The sequence below is a fragment of the Pan paniscus genome, chromosome 13 (genome assembly GCF_029289425.2).
Source record: "Pan paniscus chromosome 13, NHGRI_mPanPan1-v2.0_pri, whole genome shotgun sequence".
NCBI lineage: Eukaryota > Metazoa > Chordata > Mammalia > Primates > Hominidae > Pan > Pan paniscus.
Genome location: NC_073262.2, coordinates 110,420,920 through 110,448,667, shown reverse-complemented (window position 1 = coordinate 110,448,667; position 27,748 = coordinate 110,420,920). Strand labels below are relative to the sequence as shown.

Here is a 27,748-nt window from a genome sequence, read left to right as displayed (position 1 = left end):
GCAGGAGAATTGCTTGAACCCAGGAGGTGGAGGTTGCGGTGAGCCGAGATTGCGCCATTGTACTCCAGCCTCAAGAGCAAAACTCCATCTCAAAAAAAAAAAAAAAAAAAAAAGAGGCTGGGCGCGGTGGCTCACGCCTGCAATCCCAGCACTTTGGGAGGCCGAGGTGGGCGGATCACCTGAGGTCGGGAGTTTGAGACCAGCCTGACCCACATGGAGAAACCCTATCTCTACTAAAAATACAAAATTAGCCAGGCTTAGTGGTGCATGCCTGTAATCCCAGCTACTTGGGAAGGCTGAGGCAGGAGAATCACTTGAACCTGGGAGGTGGAGGTTGTGGTGAGCTGAGATCGTGCCATTGCACTCCAGCCTGGCCAACAAGAGCAAAAACTGTCTCAAAAAAAAAAAAAGAAAAAGAAAAATCAGAGTGAGTTGATAGGGAGTAACAGTGATGCACAGCATTGCGTCACTGATACTGACTTCTTAAATGATGTTCTAAATGATTTCCATTTAGGTTGGTGCAAAAGCAAGTGCGATTTTTGCCATTAGAAGTAACAGAAATCACTGGTTAATATTAATATTAGTGGTTTCAACTATTTTAATCAAATGATGTGTTTAAAATACGTACTTGTGAAAGTTAAATGAATACGTACACTACACTGGACCTTATTGGTTGGTAAGAACGTAAGCCAGCAGGTGACACTTGCAAATTCAGTGTGGGGGTCCTGTGTAAGTATCCCTGGGTACTCCCTCTGTGATGCATTTTCCACTAGATTAGGTCAGTGGTTCTCAACAGGGATGGTTTTGCCCGCAGAGGCATTTGGCAGTGTTTGGAGATATTGCTGGTTGTCACAACTGGGAGGAGGGGGTGACATGGCTACTGGCATCTAGCCGAGAGAGGCCAGGGATGCTGCTACACATCCTATGATGCACAGGACACCCCCTCACATCAAAGGATTATAACTCAAAATGTCAGTAGGGCCAAGGTTGAGATCCCTAGGTATGAGAAAACATGAAGCAATGAATGTTTTCAAGAAAAAAAAAAAAACAGAAAAACCTATTGGATGACTTTGGTCAGTAGCAAATGTCTCCCTGCAGTTGCAGACACTGCGAAGGGAGGACGTTGGTCTTTGTTTTCTGTGATGTACAGCAACATCCAACAAGCAGTGAAACTGCTTATCGCTGGACTGGATGACTCAGAATGAAGACACCAGCTTTCATTTGATGTATCACACAGGAACACCAAAGGGACATTTCTCTTTCATTACCTGTTGCAATTTTCAGCAGAGATGATTACATTGGTAGATTTGCCTTATATGAAAGATGTGTTCCTGAAAAGTTGTATGTGCTAAATCATATTTTAAATACAGTCAAGAAACTCAGTGAGTACTCAGGTGGGCCAATGAATCTTTTTTTTTTTTTTTTTTTTTTTTTTTTGAGATGGTGTCTTGCTCTGTCACCCAGGCTGGAGTGCAATGGTGCAATATCAGCTGACTGCAGCCTCTGTCTCCTGGGTTTCAGCGATTCTCGTGCCTTAGCCTCACGGGTAGCTGGGATTACAGGCACACGCCACCACACCTGGCTAATTTTTGTGTTTTTAGTAGAGACAGGGTTTCACCATGTTGGCCAGGCTGGTCTCGATCTCCTGACCTCAGGTGATCCACCCACCTCAGCCTCCCAAAGTGCTGGGATTACAGGCATGAGCCACTGCACCTGGCCAATGAATCTTTTTAAAGTGAAAAAATAAAATCCTATTCTCAAAGAGGAACACACCCATATATTACATTTTTTAATGTAAATATTTATCCTGAACTTTACATTTTTATTACAGGGCTCCATAAATCTTATGTAAGAGAACAATTTCCCTTTCTCCTTCCTTTTCCTCCCCTTATTCTTTTCCTTTAAAGAGAAAAGGGTTGGGGGAGGGATTAACTATAGATTCTTGGAATTTGGAAAGTCATTGATCAATCTATCCATACTACAGTTTAAAAGATACCTGCTGGGTTACAAATTGTTAGAAAATAGGGCTTAGTTCTATTTTGAAATCATTAATTTTTTTTTATCTCATGCTTTTTGTTCAGTTACTGACCTTTGGTTAGAAAGAGCAGGTGCGCTCAGCTCTTCCATCACCCCATGGGTGTTTGCTGCACCAGAAATATCCGATAAGACCCAATCTCTTCACTCACTGGAGCCTGGTATCAGCAGAGATAAGGGAGTGGTACTGAAGGAACCCAGGGTTTTTCCTCCTTATCAATCACTGCCCTGGGGCAACATCCCTAGGTGTATAAATCACTGACTAACCCAGCAGGGGAAAGGGGGCTGGAAGGAGGAAATTTATATGATAAAGCTATCATTAGTGTCACTTTAGTGATAGAAGGTTACAGAGGTGTGACCAGTGGGGACAAAGCCATTGCCACTAGGAAGGAGCTGGCCCAGATGAGAGAGGCTCTAGAAGACATGGGTCTGACCTTTATCCTCACTGGAAGGAGGAGGGGGCTGGGAAGAGGAAGATGCTAGAGGTGACCCTGCCATGTCCAGGATAGCGCCTGTGTCAAGGAGACGGGTACTAGAGTCACCTGTGAGGGGCGGCGTCGCAGCCTTTGCGTAGTCCTTCCACTTACAAGTATGTTTCTCATTTTAGTCTCACAGCAACCCAGTGAATAGGAAGGGGTTCACCGTGAGCAGCATTTTACAAATGAGAAAACCAAAGCACCAAGAACTTAAGTAGTAACTTGCCCACTGTCACTCAGCTACAAAGGATTTGTGGTTTGACACAGGTGTTCTGATTGGAAGCCCTGCGTTTCCCTATGCGATGGCTCCCTGCTCTCGCTGGGATGGCCAGGCCTCAGCCGGCAGCGTGGTGCTCGGTAAGAGCCTTGGCTGGGCTGCCAGGAGCGCTGGGTTCCAGTCACAACTCTGTCTCCAACTCACTGCGTCCCCGGTAGGCAATCCCTAGCCCTCTTGGAGTCTCTTTTCTCATCTAGGCAAGGAGGGGGTTGACTGAGATGTCCTCAGGTCTCCATAGTGACATGGGTGAAGTCAGGCTGCAATGCAGCTGCACAGAAGGCAGCAGGCAGCCTGGGGGGCACCCTGGCCGGAGCAGTCCTTGCTGTTCACTAAGCACTTCCCACCACGGCCAGGAACTGGGAATACACTGCATCCATGATGTTACCTGAGCCCCGCAGCACCCCAGGAGGTGGGTGCTATGTAGTCTCCATTTAGCTGATAAGGACACTGAAGTGCAGGAAGCTCAGAAAGGCGACGTGACTTGCGTAAGGTCATTAGTCTGCTCAGACTGTCACACGGAAGACCACAGACTGGGTGGCTTAGACAACAGAAATGTGTTGCCCCCAGTTCTGGAGGCTGGAAATTTCAGATCAAGGTCCCAACAGGGTTGGTTTCTGGAGAGGCCTCTCCTCCTGGCTTGCAGGAGTGTGTATGTCCCCACAGGGCGCTGCCTCTGAGGCATGCGGAGTTGGGGAGAGCAAGCTCCCCGTGCTCTTCTTCTAAGGACACTTATGAGCTTGGATCAGGGTCTCACCCTCATGACCTCATTTAATCTTTTTTTTTTTTTTTTGAGACAGAGTTTTGCTCTTGTCACCCAGGCTAGAGTGCAGTGGTGTGATCACTGCAAACCTCCACCTCCCGGGTTCAAGCAATTCTCCTGCCTCAGCCTCCCGAGTAGCTGGGATTACAGGCATGCGTCACCACGCCCGGCTAATTTTGTATTTTCAGTAGAGTCGGGGTTTCACCATGTTGGCCAGGCTGGTCTTGATCTCCTGACCTCGGGTGATCCGCTCACCTCGGCCTCCCAAAGTGCTGAGATTACAGGCATAAGCCACCATGCCCGGCCTACCTCATTTAATCTTGATTACCTCCTAAGCACGGTATCTCCAAATATAGTCACATTGTGGGTAAGGGGTTTAACATATGACTAACGGGGACACAGTTCAGTTCATAGCAGTCACACAGCCAGGAATTGATGCGAAGCTCCTTGCTGGCTGGCCTCACCACCTGTATGTTTCACTTGACCCAGAGAGCCAAGCTGGGGGTAGAGCTGCTGGGTGCAGGAAGTCTTGTCTTCCTGTGCCTCTGCTGGAATAGGTGTACACGCACACACCCACATACACACACACTCTCTCTTTCTCCCCCCTCCAACCCCCCACCCCGCAACAGTGTGTCTCCATCCAAGTCACTGCCTCCTCTCCAAGGTATGAGGGTGGGTAGGAAGATCTTCCTTTCACTAAGCCCTCTGGGTCCTGAATGGTGGTGGGGTCAGTGGCAGACTAGGAGATAATGCCCCCAGGACCATCCTGCACCCGGCAGTGAAACTCAAGACGCTGTGGAAAAAGCAAAAGAAGCCTGAGGCTGAGCCCTCGGGACTGGTTCCTTCGCAACCCTCTTCGAACCCAGTCAGTTCTGGACCCTCCCTGAATGCTGCAGGCTGAACAAAATTACACAGGTGCAATTCCCTGGGCTCCTAGGACTTGGTAAAAGTTGCCTGTTACCCTCGTGGAAGGATGAAAACTCAGTCCATATCGGCAAACCACTCACTGGAGCAGCTGTATTTGAGCTTGTCAGTTACTCATTATTAAAAGCTTTGCAGACCAAATGCAGTGGCTCACACCTGTAATCCTAGCACTTTGGGAAGCCGAGGCGGGTGGATCACCTGAGGTCAAGAGTTCCAGACCTGCCTGGCCAACATGGCAAAACCCCGTCTCTACTAAAAATACAAAAATTAGCCAGGTGTGGTGGTGGGTGCCTGTAGTCCCAACTACTCGGGAGGCTGAGGTGGGAGGATCACTTGAGCCCAGGAGGCAGAGGGTGCAGTGAGCTGAGGTCACACCACTGCACTTCAGCCTGGGTGACAGAGTGAGACCCTATCTCCAAAAAAATAAATAAATAAAAACTTCGCTGTAAAAACAAGTTATTTAGACTCCCGTGCAGGCTTCCACCAAGCCAAACAACAAACAAGTCATCCACCTGGAATGTTTCCTCTCTACATATTACAATATCTGTCATATTGTTTGAAAAATGTTTTCTTCCCCACTGTCTCCTACTTTAATGTTCACGCTCATGTTATAAAGGTAGACTTACAAAGGTAGGAGTTTTTTCCTAATTTTTAAAAAACTCACAAGATTTCATAGACCACAGGATGTCATTCAGAAAATGAAAATGTGTCATTTTATCGTTTCAAACTGTCAAATAAAGGCAACTAGTTAACAGAGAACCACTTAGCTCGTGTTAACTGATGTAGAAAGCTGCCTCGCCACGGATGTAACGCTGTGGCTGTCACTGGTGTGCCGAGTGTTTTCATGAGGCACTTCCCTCTCATTTTCTGTCATTTCACTCTAGAGTCACTGCCAATTCCCTTCTCAATGGAGAGCTTCTGGTGTTCTGTCCATTGTCACTATAACCAGAATTGCTGGGTGACTGCGGACTCCCCCCCCACTCATAAGCCCTAGTTCAGATCAGAAAAGCAAAAATGTTTTTCAAGTGAAATTCAACCTTGAGCATTTTGGAAAAACAAACAGTTCATTTCAGTGAGTCATCTCCCTTCCCATTGGCAGGGTTGTCCAGAACAGTAGATTGTGCCGCCAGCTGCACCCGAGGCCACAGGGCTTCCCATTTGTGTCTTGCTGGCTTCAGTCTTGCTCATCATATCCATGGTTGACTTTTGCAGGTGTGAAAGCTGTGGAGCCGTTTTCCATTCTGAATGCAAAGAAAAGTCTGTCCCCTGCCCGAGGTGTGTTCGCCGAGAGCTGCAGAAGAAGCAGAAGTCTTTCTGGCAGAGACTGAACATGGACGAGAGTCTAGAGGAGGCTTGCACCATGTTCGAGCTGTCCTACCAGAACACCTGACTCCAGCCGACCCGAAGGCCAGGGATTCACCAATCAACAATCCATCCGCCCCAGAGCGGCCTCCTAACTAGCCAGTTAGACCCCTTTGGAAGAAGAGTATGTATCCTCTTCAACTAGATATAGATATATATATTTATTTATATATACGCAAATACCTATACGTCCTGTACGTATGCTCTGTGTACATCATTGTCCAGACGATCCACAGAACCTCTGTGGCTCGAGAAACTACCAATAGCTGGATTACACTTAGCCAAGAATTTCAGCTGCTTGCTCCCAGACAAAACGTGGTATACACAATGCTTTATAGTTCAGACTTTTTTTTTCTCTCTGTCTCTCGGTACATTTTATTACCCAAGACACAAAAGGAAGCATTTCCTGCACAAAACAGTGCTTTAGGTTATTTTTGTGTTATTTATTTTTAGCCTTCACAGAGGCTGAGGTAACTGAGGCAGGCACCCATCATCATCTGTTTCATAAGAAAACCTTCAAAACACAAGAGACTGCTGGGTCCTTCCAGGACCTGGTGTCCGTGGCGCTCCCGCCTCAGTTCCTCCTGCGGAGGCGGGGAATCACGTAAGCAGAGCCGATGGCTGGAAACAGGAGCCAAGCCCCCTCTGACAGAAAGCATACACCCCTCATTTATGAGGAGGGCTGGTTCTGGTTTTGAAGTTAATCTCAGAAGTTTTTTTCCTGAGAAGAGAAGAAACCTCTGCGACCAATAACTGCGTGTTGTCGGTCTGTTTGCCGGTACGAATCCCATCACCCACCTAATGATGTGACGCTCCACCGTGCTTTCCAGGCTGTACACATGGCTTTCTTAACAGTTTTCAACGGGTGCCCATGGTTGATATTTATGATTTTTTTCATGATGCTGGCCGGAGGAAATGTCCTGGGGTGGTTGTTAAAGACATCGGCATGTAGACTGGTAGATAAGGCTATCTAGTAAGTATATTCCCAAAGAGGGTCGTTTTAGTTTCTTTTCTCAGAATCCTGTGGAGGCAGTTCCTACCTATTCATTTTAAGTGCTTTATTTCTCGTTGTTCTTCCTGCACTTTCATTTCCACCTTTGTCAATGTGACCATTCTTGCTTTCTCATTTTTTTGTTTAAAAAATCAGAGTAATGTGGAACTTCAAAATACCGACTTTGGACTATTAAGAAAATACAAACTTACAAGTATAATTAATGAATTAGATCTAATATTATTTAAATAAATATATATATACACACACACACATATATAATTGCCACCTTGAAGTAAAACAAAGAGTGCTAAAATAAATAATAGGAGTAAGAAAGAGATCTGCTTTGCTATTTGGCAGGTAGTGTTCTCCAGCTGCAGTGCCCTTGGAAGAGCACGTGGCAGTCACTGTGACCAAAACGGCAGGTAGGACAGCCCTGGGACCCTGACAGCTCCCATTCCTTCCCCTTAACTCTCCCTAGAGCAAGAAAATATGTTTATAATGGAACAGTTCTCAGTAGACTTTATGAGAAGATTCTGTAGCTTTCGCGCTGAGCAGATGCCTTCTGTGTCTTCATGGTTTAGTAGTTTTGCTGCTATTAGGATCAGTGGCTCACAACATACTTGGTACATTCAACCCCATTGCTCCTTTCCCCCACACGCCGCTTCCCCAAGACCCCAACTCATGATACTTCCATCCCTCTAGAGATGTGACATTTCAGACTGACTTTTGTGCAGTTAGATGTAAGCATTTTACCTCTCAACCCACACCAGTTCCTTTGGCCCCAGACCACACATTTCACCTTAATAGCTCAACACCATGCATGCATTTATTTTCTGACTATACAGTAGCCGCAACCAAGGCTTGAAAACTTGTTAAAAGGCCAGGGCCCTATTCATGAGACGCCTGACGGTGCCTTTTACCCTTAGAAAAGCAGGTTGACTTTTCCCCCACTCTAGTTAAAGAGAATGTTGCACACAAAAGAAAAAGGGTGGAAAATCTCAAACACTTGGCAACAGGCAAACAAATTTGATCATCTCCTTTCCTCCTCCTCTTGGTAAAATACAGTATTTATATTTTCCAGCCTCAGAGAAGATAGCAGAACATGATCTTTCACAAGAGAATTATAGACCTGCTTATTATAAAACAGATGTGCTCCCATGGCAAAGTGCCTTCTCCCTCCGCCCCCAGCTCCCTGTCACTGTAGCTTACTTTTGCCTTCGCTGTAATTAATGTATCCGTGATTCCAACTGTCAGCGAGGCCATTCCTAGCACACTGCATTTAGAGACCTGAAGTGCAGTGCCATCTCCTCCCCTTGTAACATGTTTGCCCTGCATACAGAATTTCCTCTCCTAGCTCACAGGCACCCAGGGTCATACCTGCCGAGAGTCAAGGGCGAAATTCTGGATCCCTGTTCAAAACATCTTTGTTTTCACCAGTCCCCATTTAGAGGGCCCTGCTAAATACAAGCAGTCCCTGTGAACTCCTAAGGAGGACTTTCCACCCACATCATTTTCTGCTTATTTTCAAAAGGGAAACAAAAAATCGATGTGTTATCACCATCAGCTACCCAGAGCTGGGTCCATGTCCAGCACTCCTGTTTCCTCTCCTTTTCGTACAACCCTGACAGCTTGGTCGGTGCCAGCCACAGGCCTATGACATTCTCTGCCACCACCACCAAAATCTGATAGGACAGAGTGGAGCCAGCTTAGGAGTTGGGTCTGCCATGAAAATTCAAAATTGCTGTTTTCAGCCCAGAATGCCTCGGCGCACATGAACGCCCTTACTGTTTTCAACTCTAACAAATTACTTGGTGCACTGTTAGGTAATTGTTCCACTACTTAGAAACTGTCGAAACAAAAGCAAATCTGTGGATTACCACCTCTTTCAGACCAAACTAATACCTGCTTTTCCTCGTGTTCCATTTTTCATCCCATATTAAATATCTTGCACATAAAACATATGAAAAAATGGCCAATTAATCTCCTGGAGCTGGCAACTGACTCCGGGGAACCGCTTTTTGTTGAAAGGCTCATTCCCTAGTGTATCACTTGAGGAAATCCCTCCTAAAAGTGCCAGAAACTCATGTGTGAGATCGTCCAACCCTGGTGAAATGTTGGCATCTAACCCCGCAGTAAAGAAGCCAGTTCCTAAAATAGACCTCATTTTGCACCGCGGCAGGAAGGCCACAAAGTACTTAAAAAGCAGTCAACTGGAATGGGGGTAGTGTTCTTTCCAGGCCCGCTTTTTCCAAAGTTAAAAGCCTCTTTATATGAAAACCATGTAAACTCTCAGCGGCCCCCTTTGCTTCACTGCCTTTTCTAGGGAGTGCATTAGAGTCATTTTTACGTCTGTAGTGCTAAAGGGTCACCTAGTTAGGAGCTTTAACATCGGATTCGCTGAGAGGGTCATCAGTTTTTGATTCTTCTAGAGTAGGCCTCCACCAAGAAGGGACTACGTCTAATACTTGGGATCTGTGGTTTGCAACACAAGTGGTATCCCTCAGACTCCTGAAAAGGGACTATGCCGTGACTTCCTTCTGGCTGCAGTGAGATCCAAGGTGTTTACACCACCCTAGTTGCCGAATGCAGCCTTTGCTCAGCTAGAGTGCGTCCTCTGACGGAGCCTGGCCTCTGTTTTTGTCTCTGTGTGTTGTGTGTACACGCTGAACGTGGACATCGGATAGTTCTTTTCTGTGCCTCCTCAGAGAGAGGCTTGGCTTCCAAACCTGGGAGTTTGTTCTCTACCCATTGGCTAGAAAAGGCCGTCCATAAATTAGTATATCCAGGTGGGACTAGCACGATGCCACACACACTGAACATTTTCTGCAGAGGGGCGTTAGCAGTGGAAGTAGAGACACATTCTGGTCCTCCTTTAGAGTCAAGCCAATGCTGTTGCTCGTGTGTTTGTGCACAATTATTCATCTCCGTTGATCTGACACACTCTCTTGAAATCACTAGATTATGAAACAGATCTTCACCTCCTGATTCCAATACTGCCTGGTTTCGACACAGGGGTTATTTTATTTTTTTACTTCTCCTAGTAAATAGAGATGTGTATAATTTTTGCCCATTTTATTTCTTGAGTTGTCTGCACCACTTCTTTTCTTACTCTGAAATAATGTGAAAATGTGAAGTTGGAGCAAGACCTTGAAAGAGCCTCCGTCCTTTGCGTGACCTGAATCGGTAGCGGCACTCTCTGTTTCCCCTGCCTCCGTGTCACTTGTTAGTGATGGGCATTAGGAGCTTCATATGTTGCACACCTTGTATCACTCTTCCGACCCTGAGTCAAGTAGAGCTGTCTGCTCGAGGTCGAATCCAGTGATGGGTGACTAAGCTCTGCTCAGTTAATGTAAACAGACAAGTGTTGATTTCTGTCATGTGGAACGGTGTTTCGACAGTTAAGTCTAGCACCCAGTAGTCTCCTTATTGGTAGACGATTCTAATTTCATTGGATTCAAAAATCTCTGACTCAAGGGTCTTTCCTTAGTGCGTTTTAATGGGTGCATGGCTGAGGGAAAATCTAAGTCATTGTTAAACTCTAGGTAAAAGACAAGAGTATGGGATACCCTCCTAACTATACCGGTAGTTGTCAGTTTTATTTAAAGTGGGTTCCACTTGGCCAGGATTGGTGGCTCACGCCTGTAATCCCAGCCCTTTGGGAGGCCAAGGCAGGCAGATCACTTGAGGTCAGGAGTTTGAGACCAGCCGGGCCAAAAATGGTGAAATCAGGTCTATACTAAAAATAAAAAAATTAGGCTGAGCGTAGTGGCTCATGCCTGTAATCCCAACACTTTGAAGGCCGAGGTGGGTGAATCACTTGAGGTCAGGAGTTTGAGGCCAGCCTGGCCAACATGGTGAAACCCCCCTCTTTACTAAAAATACAAAAATTAGCCAAGTGTTGTGGTGGATGCCTATAATCCCAGCTACCTGGGAGACTGAGGCAGGAGAATTGCTTGAACCTGGGCAGCAGAGGTTGCAGTGAGCCGAGATTGCACCACTGCACTCCAGCCTGGGCGACAGAGCAAGACTCCGTCTCAAAAAAAAAAAAAAATAGTAAGTTCCAAATGATCATGTTTTGTGGCACTGTCCTCGTAAAGTGGCCACTGGTGTGATGGAAAGCATTGCTAAACTCAAGTGAGACAACTGCTGTTTTGCTTTGGATTTTCCCTGTGAAAAGAGAAGCCACTGCCTGCTCATCTTGTTAGAAAGACAAGACTTTGAATGAAGTTCCAGACGTTAAATGAAGCTGGTTGTTGCCCAGAGTAGAAGATTCAGGCATGTACAGCAACTCACAGCAACTCCTAACTCTTAGGAGGGCTCCCTTCTATTGGCCGTGAAGCTGCAAACCAGCCTCTCTCTTTTCCCTGGATCTTTCTTGCCCCTAGTTCTGAGCCCCAGCCCAGAGGCAGGCCTCATGGCTAATAAACCAGCTAGAGGACAGCTGGGGCCTGTGGCTCCTTCTCCATGTTGGCCTTCCCTTGTGTCTCTTGTCCCTGTAGGAGTGCCTTATAGTACTGTCTCGTGCTTCTAGTCTAGTCTGAACCACTTGAAACCTGCAGGACCCTTCAACTAAATCTGGATCCCTTTGCTTCTTCCCTGCTGGCTACTCTTCATATAGATGCTCTTGGAGCCTGTGCATTCCATGATGCATGTCAGAACTCTCACCTTGTTCAGCCTGGTGTGCCTTAACGTCAGGAGTAAAGGGAATCATGTCGGAAACACATCGTTAAAGTAGAATGGTACAAACATTGGCTTCTTAGTGCCATTAGCACTTTTACCAGGAAATGCAAAAGATGCAACCACATAATGTTTTCACTTTGTTTTATGCTGTTCTTCAATCGCTCTTTTTGTTTATTTGTTTGTTTGCTTTCATTAACCAAACTCAGGGGAATGTCATGATGTCACCAAGGCCAATGGGTAGAGAAATAAAAACCAGCCATCCAGAATTGAATCTGTAAAGTCAGTGGACTTAGCCTTTTCAGGTTCAAAATTACACAAACACAAGGATTTTCTTATCTTTCACCTTTCAAAGGTTTTCTTTTTATTTTGCCACCTGTTTTCCAAATAAGAAGTGGGAAGCCTCTTAGATAAATTGTGATAAAAATGTCTCTTTGTTTGGCGTGAGCTATCAAATTAGCTTTGTGTGTCCACTGAGCCGTCAAATTAGGCTTTGGCTGCTGGAGGCCTAGGTTCTAGCTTTGGTCACCTATCAGAATCTTACTGTTACGCTGGGCATGGTGGCATGTGCCTACAGTCCCAGCTATTTGGGAGGCTGAAGTGGGTAGATTGCTTGAGCCCAGGAGCGTGTGCAATATGGTGAGACCCATCTCAAAAAACAAAAAAAGTAGAATCTTACTGTGAATAGCTACTAGCCTACCCTAGAAGATATATATTTTAAATCTGTTTCTTAGAAATAGTAGCTAAAAGAAGGAACGGTCAAAGGAGGGAAAGTGGTTGGCTGCAGTGGCTCACACCTGTAATCCCAGCTCTTTGGGAGGCCAGGGTGGGAGGATCACTGGAGCCCAGGAGTTCAAGACAAGTCTGGGCAAGATAGCGAGACCCTCATCTCTTTTAAAAATATATATATATACTTTTTTTTTAAAGGAGCGAAAATGCTTAGGTTGCAAATGGAGAGTATTGAACATGGTGATGTAAAAAACTTCTGCACAACTTGTTCTCTAGCTCCTGGGTCAGGTCTATGCCATTTTTTCTTGTATCTGCTCAACACAGTACAGAAATGACTAAAATTTTGGGTCTGGGCTGTTATATCACTTTGTGTTGAGTTATTTGTAGTAGCTAATGTGCTAACTTATATATGTGTTCTTTCTGTTTTTTGGATTTTACCTTTTGTTTTGGCATAACTTATCTATATTTTTGTTTACATTATTTTAAAAATATCAGTAACTGTAATAATATAAAATTGAAGTTGTATTGTTGACAATACCTCTAGTTTTTAAGGTCATCTGTCACATAATTTAAGTGCACCAGTTCCTAATGTATAAAGTTCTCTCTCTCTCTCAATAAACAATGCAGAAAATACTTTCCTTTCTCATAACAACTTGATTAAAATACTGCTCTTGAGGGGGTGGTGAAAGCCCAAGGTGAGCCCTATATATTAATTCAAAGTCAAGATTTGAGCTTTATTGAAAATGAGCCACAGCCAGGCGCAGAGCCCGAGGCAGGCAGATCACCTAAAGTCGAGAGTTCGAGACCAGCCTGGCCAACATGGCAAAACCCCCTCTCTACTAAAAATACAAAAATTAGCCGGGCATGGTGGTGGGCACCTGTAATCCCAGCTACTCAGGGGAGGCTGAGGCAGGGAGAATTGCTTGAACCTTGGAGGCAGAGGCTGCAGTGAGCTGAGATCGTGCCACTGCACTCCAGCCTGGGCGACAGAGCACGACTCTGTCTCAAAAAAAAAAAAAAGAACCACTTTTAAATTATCTCTAGTATCTTACAGATAGACTTTTAAAACAATTCATCAACCTACAATATTCTCATCAGCCCTTTCCATGCTCATGAAAAATGTAGTGTAACTTTTAAAAAGATGCAGGTGTAGTGTCATGGGCCTTATTTGCTGAATCTAAGCATGATTGCTTTCAGTTCCAAGACAAAGCTGCCAAAGCTCATGCATGGATGTTCTCCCACCAAAGCTTTTCCCCAAGCCTTCTGGCCCTGATTCCATTTCACCATTCCTGCACTCTCCAAATTAGATGGCCAAGTGCCAGGTGGCCAGCTAGGCAAAAGCGTTGGTCCTTCCTTCAGGGACCATATTTTGGGAGCAAAGAAGGAGCAAAGAGTGGAGAGTAAAGAAAAACTGTTCCTCCTCGAAACGGCAGCTCTCTGGGAGTTGAGAAACGATCAGAAATATCTGCAGGGCCTCATGCCTGGGCTGACCCTCACCCACTCAAAAGGCCAGGGGTACAACAACTATCCACTTGGAACCTTTAGAAGGCTCCATTTAAACTCACTTTCCCAAAGGAAGACATGGAAAAGAGACTAGAAAAGGTTCTTATGGTAAAACATTTACCAAGATGAACCCTGAGCCTTACACCCTAAGACACACCTAAACAAGTTTATGCCCGGCCCCTCCCACTCCACCCTCAGGAAATCGGCCTGGGCTCACACCCACTCTGTCCAAGAAATAACTGGACTTCATCGTCACACGAAACCTGCCACAATCCACGATAAAGAGAAACGGGTTAATGTTTCACTGAACCAAACTAGACATACGATGTAGTCAGAGCCTGGATTCATAATCAGATGAATCACACAGGACAGGTTAGCTTTCCCCCAGTTGTAGGAAACTGGCAAGGCTGGATAACTCCAGGAAGTTCTGACATCAAAGAGAAGATAGGCAAAAATGTGTCAGAACCGTGGAAAGAGACACTATTTTGTTCATCTCTTATCCTCAGGAGATGAGGATGATTGAATCTCCCTTAATTGTTTCCCATGTCCTGTTCTTTGATGACGGCTCAAGATGATGGTTTAAATCCATGGTTCCTGCATTCGAAACACAGAAATAAAAGCACAATCTCCGGGCCTCATCACAGACAATTGACTCAGAATCTCTCCGGATGGGGCTTGAGTATTTGTATTTTTTAAAAGCTCCCTGGGTGACCCGATGCATTCTGGAGGTGAAGAACCACTAGTTTAAACGAAGCAAGTTGCCTTGAAATAAACATTTGTTTGCTGTATTGATGGTCCACAGTGGGAACAGTGCCAAGAGGAATTGGAAGGAAGAACCGCGGTAGCTGCCCTGCAGTTAACAGCTGTTGCTTCTCTTCTTCCTAAAAGTCACAGCACTTTAGAACTTGCTGCTCATGGACTGCAATTGTTTGCATAAAGCCTTACCTTTACACCCCTTTTATTTTCTTCCAGGGTGTGATTAGCATGTGTTTATCAGTATATCTCATTGCCAGAGAGCATTAGTGAATAGAAGTGTCCAGGTCGCGGCTGCAGGCAACTAAGCTGGCCTAAAAGGAGAGCTCTGTATGCTCCCATTCATTTTTTCATTCCTCCCAGTTATCCTGTGATTGGTCCTCAAATGCATGTGAGAGTCCGCTCCCAGTTGAGGCCGATCCAATGAATATGAACCTCACACTCTGGATGGTGGTTTTTAAAACAGAAAATCACACCGGGCGAGGTGGCTCATGCCTGTAATCCTAGCACTTTGGGAGGCCAAGGCAGGTGGATCACCTGAGGTCAGGAGTTGAAGACCAGCCTGGCCAACATGGTGACACCCTGTCTCTACCAAAAATACAAAAATTAGCCAGGCATGGTGGTGTGTGCCTGTAATCCCAGCTACTCAGGAGGCTGAGGCAGAACAATCGCTTGAACTCGGGAGGCAGAGGTTGCAGTGAGGTGAGATCGTGCCACTGAACTCCAGCCTGGGCAACAAGAACGAAACTCCATCTCAAAAAAATTAATTACTTTAATTAAACAAAATAGAAAATCACTAGGTGCTTCTTGCCCAGAAAGGCTTAGGAAATTCAGGAAATCTTGGGCTATGTCCAGATTCATCTTGCTTCCATAGAAGAACTAAGGTTTTGGGGAGTTTGTTTTTGTTTCTTTTCTTTCTTTTTTTTTTTTTTAAGCTCTGTCTCCCAGGCTGGAGTGCAGTGACACGATCTTGGCTCACTGCAACCTCCACCTGCCAGGTTCAGACGATTCTCCTGCCTCGGCCTCCTGAGTAGCTGGGATTACAGGCATGAGCCACCACGACTGGCTAATTTTTTTTTTTTTTTTGAGACGGAGTTTTACTCTCGCTGTCCAGGCTGGAATGCAAGGGCACGATCTCCAGCTCACCTCAACCTCCGCCTCCCAGGTTCAAGCGATCCTCCTGCCTCAGCCTCCCGAGTAGCTGGGATTACAGGCATATGCCACCACACCCGGCTAATTTTGTATTTTTAGTAGAGACAGGGTTTCTCCATGTTTGTCAGGGTGGTCTCAACCTCCCAACATCAGGTGATCCACCCGCCTTGGCCTCCCAAAGTGCTGGGATTACAGGCGTGAGCCACCGCGCCTGGCCAGCCCGGCTAATATTTGTATTTTTAGTAGAGACGGAGGTTTCACCATGTTGGCCAGGCTGGTCTCAAACTCCTGACCTCAGGTGATCCACCCACCTCAGCCTCCTGAAGTGCTGAGATTACAGGCGTGAGCCACTACGCCCAGCCAGAACTAGGCTTTAAAATGAACCAGAGTTCATTCACATCCAGGCATCTGTTGAACTGATGATTTTCAACTTCAACTGCCAGCTACAGGTGAACAGATACTTAGAAAGGCAGTTCTTCCCCTTTCCTCCCTTTATGAGGTCAATAACTAATGACAAATATTCCTCATGGATGGACTACTTCGCCAAAGAGTTCAGAGTCTCCGACCAAAGATGCTATTCTATCTCCATTCCCACAATGCTGAGCACATCAGGTGCAGCCACAGCGGCAATAACTGGATTATCAGTCTGTGTAGGAAGCAAGTGCCAAAGGGCAAGGATGCAACTAGAAATGAACTTGGGTCTACTGGGGCTTTACCTGGGACTTGTTCCAAAGTAGCATCGTTGGAAACCACATTCCTCATTGAGAAAAAAGTGTTTTGCATTTATTACATTATTATATTGGATTCTGATTGGGGTAGAAGATTCCTCCCCCACGATAACAAAGGTCCCTGGTACACAATACTTAGGAAGCCTGAGACAAAACACACCTAAGAGAAAGATATAGTTTATTCTCCCTCATTTGCATATATTTTCTTGTAGCTTGGGCAGAGAAGTCTAGCAGGAAGAACAGATTGTTCCCATAGCTGAACATGAAGAGATTCTGATTTATGTGCACTGACATCCAATTTACCTGGACAATGTGGAAATTCATTATTTCTCCACCTTTATTTCATATTCCTCCATTAAGGGGTATTGATTTTAAGCAAATCAGCCAGAGTTCATGAGTTCATACAATATTTCAGATCCTGCCATACAGCCTCAGGCAGCTGTTGGTCTGGGGGAAATTCCTCCAGCTTTTGTCCAGACTCTCCCAACATGGTCTGTTGTTCGGAGGCTGAAGAGCTGCTATTAGCACAGTAATTTTTCCAAATGAACACTGAGCTAAATTATCTCAAATGTATAAAGGAACATCTCTCACTGTGTTAGGGAAAATTGCCTCCCAAATTATAAGACTATACAAAGCACATATTAATTCTAGGCCCAAGGATATCCAAATTGCCTGAGATTCTGTGCTGTGTTGTAATAACACACTCTTAATAATGTCAGGCTCTGAGCATACTGCAAGGTACACGTTGTTAGGAAGGTAAACCAGGGTTTTTCTCCATTAGGATCACCACATGCACACCCAAGCCCAGCTACAGGTATTTTGCTCTGAGATTCAAGCCTTTTGCAGAGGAAATATATTCCAATTGCATAGACAGGGAGTGAATTTGAATTCTAAACTGGGTCAACTGTCCCAAATGGCTTTCTCACTGCTGCCCATGAGTGAGGCAACCTAGGAAGCAGCTGTGGGCAGCCATAGTGCTCAGAAGAGATGCCTGACAGCCGATGCCTCAGGGAGTAGCTCCTGCTCACGTGTGTTTAATTCCACGACAAGGGGAAATCAGAGGCCAGACACCAGCTGACAGACTGTGCCAAATGCCAGTGCTGTGGTCAGTGTGTGTGGACAAACCCCAGAAACTAGTGCTACCAGAATTGCCAAAAACCAGTCCCCCAGGCAGCAAAACAGCTCAAATGTAGTCCACACAAGATGTTTCCAGTGGATATTTTCAAAAATAAGATTTATTCAGTTTTTCACCTTGTTTTATCTACTCTTGTTTTTCTTTTTTTTCCTACTTCTCTGAGGAAATATTATAAAGCAAATCCCAGATATAATGACATTTTATCCCCACATCCCTCAGTATGCATCTAAAAAATGTTTTTTTCTCCTGTGCAGTCACAATGCCATTACACACCTCAACAAATGAATACTAATTCCTTCTATCATCTCAGTTCCAAATCAAATGTATCTAATTGTGTCAAAAATTGTCTTTCCTAGGCCAGCACAGGTGGCTCATGCCTGTAATCCCAGCCCTTTGGGAGGCTGAGGTGGGCGGATCACCTGAGTTCAGGAGATCGAGACCAGCCTGGTCAACATGGCGAAACCCTATCTGTACTAAAAATACAAAAATTAGCCGGGCGTGGTGGTGCGCACCTGAAATTCCAGCTACTTGGGAGGCTGAGACAGGAGAATCACTTGAACCCAGGAGGTGGAGGCTGCAGTGAGCCAAGATTGTGCCACTGCACTCCAGTCTGGGCGACAGAGTGAGACTCTGTCTCAAACATACATACATACATACATACATACATACATACATAAATGTAGGAAAGTGAGTACCCCTCCTGAAGGCTTGATAAAATGTAAAAGGCTGTGGAGTCTCCCTAGCACCCTGCCCCCTTCTTGAAGGTAATGGCACCTCACTTTTCCCTCGGAAGGCAGTAGCCATCCCACCCTTATTTGACCAGGTAGTCCTGGTGGCCTGTCAGCAAAGTAAGTCCTTCGGGGGAGGACCCATAGCTCAAGCTTGGCCAGCAGGAATTTGAATCTTGTGAGCGCTAAGCACATGCATTGATTACAGCCTCTGAAGAGGTTGTCCGTTGGTTTCTGCTCCATTGAAACTGCCTGAATTCTCTTCTTCCAAAGACCTGATTTTTTTATTCCTTAAATTGTATGAACTGTGCAACAAATAGTTCTCTCTTTAAGTTAGCCAGACATGGTTTCTGACCCAATGGCTTTCTTGCACAATTTCTCACTACGATTTCCTTCCTGGCTCTATGTTTTTGCCATCTCACCTGGCCTATGCACTCAATAGACACAGCAGCATGAACATTCAACAAGAGTGAGCCGGGCACAGTGGCTCACACCTTTAATCCCAGCATTTTGGGAGGCTGTGGCAGGCAGATCACCTGAGGTGAGGAGTTCAAAACCAGCCTGACCAACATGGAGAAACCTCGCCTCTACTAAAAATACAAAATTAGTCAGTCATGGTGGCCCATGCCTGTAATCCCAGCTACTCGGGATGCTAAGGCAGGAGAATCACTTGAACCTGGGAGGCAGAGTTTGCAGTGAGCCAAGATCGCGCCGTTGCACTCCAGCCTGAGCAACAAGAGCAAAACTCCGTCTCAGAAAAAAACAAAAAACAAGAGTGAACCCTAGGCCGGGCGTGGTGGCTCACGCCTGTAATCCCAGCACTTTGGGAGGCCGAGGTGGGAAGATCACGAGGTCAGGAGATCAAGACCATCTTGGCTAACACGGTGAAACCCCGTCTCTACTAAAAATACAAAAAAATTAGCCGGGCATGGTGCTGGGCGCCTGTAGTCCCAGCTACTTGGGAGACTGAGGCAGGAGAATGGCCTGAACTAGGGAGGCGGAGCTTTCAGTGAGCAGCGATCACACCACTGCACTCCAGCCTGGACTACAGAGCGAGACTCCGTCTCAAAAAAAAAAAAAAGAGTGAACCCTGCGAGGGTGCACCATTCCTGGCCTCTGTATTCACAAAGCTAAAACAGGGCCAGGAAAGCTTTCTTTTTTTTTTTTTCTTTAATGGAGACGACATCCTTCTTCAGGAGCTTGCTACATTGCTGACACAGTAACAGGGACTTAGCAAGGGTGTTAAATAACTTGACTAATTGAAAGGATCTACTCAAGAAGTAGGGTTGGTTCCTACAGAGCTGAGTGGAAAGAGAACCTCAGGGTGCAAAAGTGCCTCTCTGTTCCCTGGCACCACATTGAGACCCAAGGCATCCTGAGCCAATTCCTGACCTGTCTCCAGTGCTGCCCCCACCAAACAATTTTAGGATTCAAGTGCTCTTTATTTAGCTCTTCTATTGGATGAGTATTTGAGTTTAGAGTATTAAATATTCATGAAATGAAATTTAAAGGCACAGGCTGGGTGTGGTGGATCATGCCTGGAATCTTAACACTTCGGGAGGCCAAGGGGGACAGATCACCTGAGCTCAGGAGTTCAAGACCAGCCTGGGCAATGTGATGAAACCCTGTCTCTACAAAAAAAAATATTTTTAGGCAGGGTACTCACGGCTGCCCCGGGAGAGGGCACACTTGAGGCTGGTCTGGGAAGGGGAGTCACTGTGTGTGAAGGAGGGCATAGGCTGGAACTAGAAGGCTCTGAGACTCCAGGTGACCTTGCAGGGCTTCTCAGGCATTCTCCAGCAGGCCCTGAGCCCCAGCAGCATGATCTGGCCACCAATTTGTTCTTATCTACCATCCAACCCCACTCCTCTTTAGGGTCATTTTAAAGGTCAGATTAGCCTCCCACATCTCCTGGACTTCCTGGGAGTCTAATATACCATAAAATAAATGACAAAACCCTTACCCTGTCTGCCTTGCCCCCCATTCGGAAATGTGGTTGAAATGGGGACTTCCCCACGCCTCTCAACATCCTGACCTTCAACCATCCTGTCGAGAACTTTCCCTGGAGCCTTTTCTCACCAGCCTCTCCCACTTTTCCATCAGCTTGCAGAGACCCAGGAGCGCTGGCTGTGGAAGTCAGCTCTGTTCAGGCCCCCCTTCCCACAGACTTGTCCTGGAGGGGTGTTCACCCATCCCCGCCACCAGGGGTCTAAAGCTGACTGTGGCAAAAATCTGTATTTTTTTTTTCCAAAATAAAGATTTTCTCCTTTGTTTTTATTATTCATTTAGAAAGCCCAGTACAAACCAGAGCCCTGCGCCCCCTCAGTGGGTCTATTCCCCCTCTCTATCAGGAACCTGGGCCTCCCGTCCTCCTCCTCCTTCTCCTCCTCTCCTTTTATTTCGGTGGCTCCCTGATTGGAAAAGGCGGCCCCCTTCTTCCTCCCCAGCTCCACAATTGTCACCGCCAATTAGTGCATTGTTAGGATACACAATGGCGTTACTGTAGCCAGTGGAATGGGAGGCCTTTGTGCTTCTCCAACCGGCCGTGGGGACAGTCAAGTTTCATTTAGAGACTTAAAACACAACGCCAGAAGAAAAATGCTATCAGAAAAGCCAAAAGCAAAAAAAAAAAAAAAAAACGGGGTGGCGGGGCAGGGCGGGGGTGGGGGTGGGGGGAGAAGGGGGAAAAAAGCACAAAAAAAAAAAAAGAAAAGGAAAAAGGAGAAGGTGAAGATGAAGATGAAGGAAAAGAAAGGCACTGGCAAGCAAACGTTGAAAGGGGAAGAAAAAAACAATCTGCTATTCAGGAGTTAGCCCGGACTCATGAAAAGGCCCAAGTGGTTGCTGCACACCGAAGTCCCCCTCAGAGCACAAAAAGGGGCTCAAGCTAAACAGTAATTAGTGGTCTGATTGTGCTTGGAACACTGCGTGTCTTTAGAGGATTTTTCCAACTTTTTTTTCAGTCTTCATCAATAAAGGGGATGGGAGGAGAAAGGTAGGGGATAGGGAGGGAGGGGCCTATAAGCTATATCCCCCCCACGCCAACAATCAGTATGGGAGCCTTTCTCTTTGACAGGTAAATTGGATTTTATTCTCTAAAGCTTGTAACTAATTACAGAAGGTCTTTTCTCTAAGAATGTGACATATGGGTGTGTTTTAGAGTCACTGTTTTATTTGTTTCAAGTACTTTTCGAGCAGCCTAGCCCTTTTTGCAGCCCGGAAGATACCCGCAGAGGCCCAGGCCTTTCATCCAGAGCCCATGGGTAGTAGACTTTTTCTGTCAGCAAAACTTTTATGTCTAGGAGATCTTTTCCTATCCGTAAAATTAATATCCCAGTTTAAATGAGCGATTGACCTGAGAAAGCAGCCTTCTCCTCTGAGCATCTGCACAGATATCCCTTCTGCTGGAAAACACGACTTCTCTCCCAATGTTCTCCCCTCTCTCTTCCTCCCCCCAGATCCCTACAACAATCAGATGCGGCCCCTGCTTGTTAGAGCTCAAGGTACAGGGAACGATCTGTGGGCAAGGGAGCCGCCCTGAAGTCAGGCTGATCTCATAAATGTCCAAGTTCATTCTCCCTCTCCCACTTGCCCCCACCATATCCCCACATTTCTAGGAAGTCCAGAATTACCTCACCAACTCAGACTTACAAGCATATTCATGCATTTTTCTTTAAAAATTTCTTCCAACAACCTAGCCCAGTGCAGCCCATTCACAACTTATACCTGCTTCCCTCTGTTGCTTGTGTTTCTTATTTTCCCTCAAATGCGTTAACTATGCCTCCCCTTTCCCTCTCTCTGGGTCAGACCAGACTCCTAGCTTTTACTTCTTCATTTCTTTTTTACAAATAAGCTAATGGAGCTGGGCACGGTGACTCACACTTGTAATCCCAGCACTTTGGGAGGCCAAGGCAGGCAGATCACCTGAGGTCAGGAGTTCAAGAGCAGCCCGGCCAACATGGTGAAACCCCGACTCTACTAAGAAGTTAAAAATTAGCTGGACGTGGTGGCGCGTGCCTGTAATCCCAGCACTCAGTAGGCTAAGGCAGGAGAATTGCTTGAACCCAGGAGGCGGAGGTTGCAACGAGCCACCACTGCACTCCACTGCCACTCACGCCACTGCACTCCAGCCTGGGCAACAAAGTGAGACTCCATCTCAAAAAACAAAACAAAACAAATAAGCTAATGGAGACGTCCGCTCCTTGCAAGGTTCAAATAAAGTCTCCCTCATCTTAGAAACAAGACAGTCGGAATTTACCCAAGATGGTCTGTCTCACTATTGCACCTCTTCCTTTTTTTTTGAGACAGAGTTTTGCTCTTGTTGCCCAGACCGGAGTGCAATGGTGAGATCTCGGCTCACCGCAAACTCCGCCTCCCGGTTTCAAGCAATTCTCCTGCCTCAGCCTCCCGAGTAGCTGAGATTACAGGCATGTGCCACCACGCCTGGCTAATTTTGTACCCAGGATGACCCATGGTTGTTCCTAGGCACTGACTCCAGCTGGGAGGGGCAGCTGGGGGTGGGGCAGCCATCCGGAAATGAGAAGACCAGAGTTCTAATCCACATCCCGTCAACAAGTGACAATGGGCAGGTAGCTCCAGTCCTGGGAGAGCCTGAGTGCGTTCATGTGTAAAAGGCTCGTTATGCACACCTTCAGGCATTGTAATGAGGATTAGGAGAGAGATTTTATCAAAAGGGAGGAGTCCTGGCACTGAATACACACCGGTTTCCCTTTTTGTCTGGTAGTGGAGGAGGGCACGTTCACTTCCTTTTCACCCCTCTCTGCTGTGTTGTGGAATTGCCCTGTGCTCTTGGCAGACACCTCATTGCACACCGGCTCCCTCACCACCACCACTCCCCGCAAAAGAGGCACGTCCTGATTCCACCAGGAAATGAAAAGTGAAACCTTCTGATAATGACCCCTGGAATGTCACAAATATCCAAGTCAGGAAATGCAAATCCAGGGGAGGGGTTATTGAAGCGACGATGATTTAGCTTCCTCTAAATGCTGTATTTCCAGGGCTGGAGAGGAGAGGGGGCATTCTTTGGCTCTCCTTAGATTTACTCTGTTTTCCAAAGAGTTTTGGAAAGTCCAAAGGGTCTTGGAAAACAGAATAAGGGGATTCCTGAAAGAGTTCCTGGCAAGGGGTTTGTGGCAAGTGTGGCATCAGCCCTTCCCACTGTCCCTGCACCATTGGCCTTTGTCCTGCGTGGGTAATGGGAACCCAAAGACTCCAGAGCTTGCAAAGGAGGCACAAGAAATCTCAACGGGGGCAGCTGGCTGCACGTACACTCTCCAAGCTGGGGCCTGGCATCAAGTTCACCACCTACATAGCTCTCAGAGCCCCAGCGCCTCTCTGTCCCATGGAGAGTGGGACATCCTCCTGTTCTCATCCTCTCTCCAGACCACTCCAATCACTTCTGAGCCAGCCTTCCTGCCAGCTTCTTCCGTGCTGCCCCCAACACAGTCTTTGTAAAAATGCAAGCCCGATCTTGCCTTACCCCAGGTTAAGAATCTCTTATGGCTCTGCCACCTTCAGGACACAGCCCAAGCTCCAGAGCATGAATGGGAAAGCCTTTGATAATATGGGCCTACCTTTCTCTTTAACTTCATCTCCTGCCACCAGGATAGCTTGGTTCATGAGCACACAACCTGTGTGCTCACTGGATTTAATGCTCACCTGTCTCCATCTTGAAATTCTGAATAATTTTTGAGCAAAAGGGTCTCCACGTTTGCATTTTGCACAGGCCCTGCAAATGTGGTGGCTGGTCTTGCCATTCTCACTCCTGCTCCACATTCCTCTAACACCAAACATTTTTTTTTTTGAGATGGAGTCTTGCTTTGTCGCCAGGCTGTAGTACAGTGGCACGATCTCGGCTCACTGCAACCTCCGACTCCCTGACTCAAGCAATTCTCCTGCCCCAGCCTCCCGAGTAGCTGGGATTACAGGCACGTGCCACAACACCCAGCTAATTTTTGTATTTTTTTAGTAGAGACGGGGCTTTACCATGTTGGCCAGGATGGTCTCGTTCTCCTGACCTCGTGATCCGCCCAAAGTGCTGGGATTACAGGCGTGAGCCACCCCGCCCGGCCACACCAAACATATTACTGTTCTCCAAAGTGTTCTGCAGTTTCTTCTATTTTGGACATTTCCCCTAGCCTATTAATAAATTTCCTTTTTTTTTTTTTTTTGAAATGGAGTCTCGCTCTGTTGCCAGGCTGGAGTGCAGTGGCGCAATCTCGGCTCACTGCAACCTCCGCCTCCTGGGTTCAAGTGATTCTCCTGCCTCAGCCTCCCAAGTAGCTAGGACTACAGGCATGTGCCACCATGCCCAGCTAATTTTTGTATTTATAATAGAGATGGGGTTTCACCACGTTGGCCAGGATGGTCTCGATCTCTTGACCTCATGATCCGCCCGCCTTGGCCTCCCAAAGTGCTGGGATTACAGGTGTGAGCCACCGCATCCGGGCCCCACATATTAACAAATTTCTAGCCACTCTTTTAAACTGCCCACATATCCCTTTCTTTGAGAATCTTCCTTGATCCCTTTCTCCAAAATATCTATTGCCCCTTGGCAAATGCCCACTTTTCAGCTTATCACAGCTTATTATTATTTATTTCCTACCTCAACTTGAAGGTTATGAACTCTAAGGGACAGAAATTGTGTCTTGCACAGTACTGGGGTTTCTGTTGCTTGTTGGAATAATATATAACTAAGTGCTATGTTTAAGAAATAAGTGTTAGTTGAAAGTGTCATTAAGTGTTCATTCCAATGGCCAAACCTGCACTATACATGTAGCATTATTCATGTATACTCACTCTAGCCTCACTAGGGGTCCTGGAGCCACGGTGCAGCTCACCACTGCTGGGACCAGTTAGGCAGCCTCTGCTGAGTGGTTTGCCTTAGAATAACACTGTCCAGTAGAACATTCTGGGATGATGGAAGTGCCCTATAGCAGCTCGTCCAGCATAGCAGTCACTAGTCACATGTGCTATTGAGCACTTGAAATGTAGCTAATGCAACTGAAGAAATGAATATTTGATTTGACTTCACTTTAATTGATTTAAATTTCAGTAGCCTCCTGTGGCTAGTGGTTCTCACATTGGAGGTACCATCTTCCATGACATGACTGATCCTTGCCGTGAGCCAGGGAACAAGTCAGCTCAGAAATCTTGTTGCTTCAGAAAGACTTCTTTGCAAGTTACCAGCCTTTGAGTACCTCCTGAGGAGGATTTTCAATGAAAAGAAAAACAGTCTTTTCCATTTTCCTTGACTGATCCCGGCAACCTCTCTCCACACACATTCTGCTTGCGGACCACAGTCTGGGTAAATATGGCGTAAATATGAAACAGGACAGGGTGGTTGCAGGAGAATAGAAAATTCTAGGCAACAATTTCACATTACTAGCAAGAGGAAACTGTTGAAATAGCTGCCGAAGGTAGGGACAGCTAAGCCCCTGAGAAACCAGGGTGTGGACCATACTGGCTAAGACCGACTAACATGGCACTGGGTTTGACCTCAGTTTCTCTTAGGACCTCATTATGTGCTCATTAGCATACTAAATGCACACCTACCACCAGCACCAGCACGGCTCCGGGAACACCCATATTTGATGTAAAAATGGGTGGCCCCAGACTGGGCACAATGGCTCAGGTCTATAATTACAGCACTTTGGGAGGCAGAGGTGGGCAGTTCATTTGAGGTTAGGAGTTCGAGACCAGCTTGGCCAACATGGTGAAACCCCACCTCTACTAAAAATTTTAAAAAATAGCCAGGCGTGGTGGCAGGCGCCTGTAATCCCAGCTACTGGGGAGGCTGAGACAGGAAAATTGCTTGAACCCAGGAGGCAGAGGTTGCAGTGAGCTGTGATCACGCCATTACACTCGAGCCTGGGCGACAGAGTGAGACTCTGCCTCATAAAAAAAAAAAAAAAAGGGTGGCCCCATAGTTCCAAGAAATCTCCACCTTTTCCACCTTTTTCCAGAAATCTTCATGAAAAATCCATCCCTTGGTTAAAGAACCCCATAAAAATAGAAACCTTAAACCTCACTGTGAGACTTTCTTGAGTCCACTGCCCTCCCTTTCCTGAGTGTGTCCTTTTCACTTTGTGACAAATCTCTGTACTTTCACTGTTTTCTGACTCATCCTTGAATTCCTTCACACCATGATGTCAAGAGCCTGGACACCACCGGCATTTGGGGACCTCCCCCAGCCCACCAGTATCAGATATACTTGGCCTTATTATCTGTGCAATGAGGGGGAAAGCCTTCCACACCTGGGAGGGAAATACATGTTGGGGTCAGGTATTTCTTTTTTTTTTTTTTTTCAAGACGGAGTTTCACTCTTGTTGCCCAGGCTGGAGTGCAGTGGTGCCATCTCGGCTCACTGCAATCTCCGCCTCCCAGATTCAAGCGATTCTCCTACCTCAGCCTCCTAAGTAGCTGGGATTACAGGCATGTGCCACCACGCCTGGCTAATTTTGTGTTTTTAGTAGAGACAGGGTTCCACCATGTTGGTCAGGCTGGTCTCGAACTCCTGACCTCAGGTGATCCGCCCACCTCAGCCTCCAAAAGTGCTGGGATTACAGGCATGAGCCACTGCACCTGGCAAGGATTCCATTTTCAAGGTGCATTGCTTCTTTCAGTGAGGACTTCTGTAACTGACACAGGTAACAGAAGATTGCCTGGGGACAATTTCACAGATGAGAGCAGCTGGCTTAGAAATCACAACAAATCTCTATGGCCAAAAATCTGCAAGCAAATCACAGAAAAGCAAGTCCCCCATCAGCCTCACAATGGACTTTGGGGACTTGGGGTGAAAGGGTGGGAAGTAGGTGGGAAGGGAGGGATAAAAGACTACAAATTGGGTTCAGTGTATACTGCTCTGGTGACGGGTGCACCAAAATCTCACAAATCACCACTAAAGAACTTACTCATGTAACAAAATACCACCTGTTCCCTAAAAACCTATGGAAATAAAAAAAAAATTTTTTTTAATCACGCACACAAAAAAGAAAATGTGGTCAGAAAAAGAAAATAAAACAAAATGATTCACAAAGTTGAAAAAAGAGAAAACCCCTACAGGATTCGAATTATAATTCTATATGCTATTTTAAATTATGATCATTAAAAGGATAAAATAGGCTGGGCACAGGGTGGCTCATGCCTGTAATCCCAGCGCTTTGGGAGGCCTAGGCGGGTGGATCACGTGAGCTCAGGAGTTCTAGACCAGCCTGGCCAACATGGCGAAACCCAGTCTCTACTAAAAAAAAAAAAACTTAGCCAGGCATGGTGGTGCATGCCTGTAGTCCCAGCTACTTGGGAGGCTGAGGCAGAATCATCGCTCGAATCCAAGAGGCAGAGGTTGTAATGAGCCGAGATCGTGCCACTGCACTCTAGCCTGGGTGACAGAGCAAGCCTCCCTCTCAAAAAAAAAAAAAAAAAATGCATAAAACAATTTTCAGGCCTCCAAGGAAAATGTTGGTCCTTCCCCTCATCTTCCTGCCACCACTCCCA

General features: G+C 46.3%; 1 protein-coding gene across 2 annotated transcripts in view; it reads left to right on the top strand.

Annotated features, from left to right (window-relative positions):
• Positions 1-12,866, top strand: part of PLEKHM3 (pleckstrin homology domain containing M3) — a 207,204-nt gene extending 194,338 nt beyond the window's left edge. For both annotated transcript variants that reach the window (XM_055109026.2, XM_003820814.4), the window contains one exon: positions 5,684-12,866. In XM_055109026.2, coding sequence (XP_054965001.1) covers positions 5,684-5,689 — 6 coding nt within the window. In that variant the 3' untranslated portion in view covers positions 5,690-12,866. The remainder of the gene's footprint in view (positions 1-5,683) is intronic.
• The last annotated feature ends 14,882 nt before the right edge of the window (positions 12,867-27,748 follow it).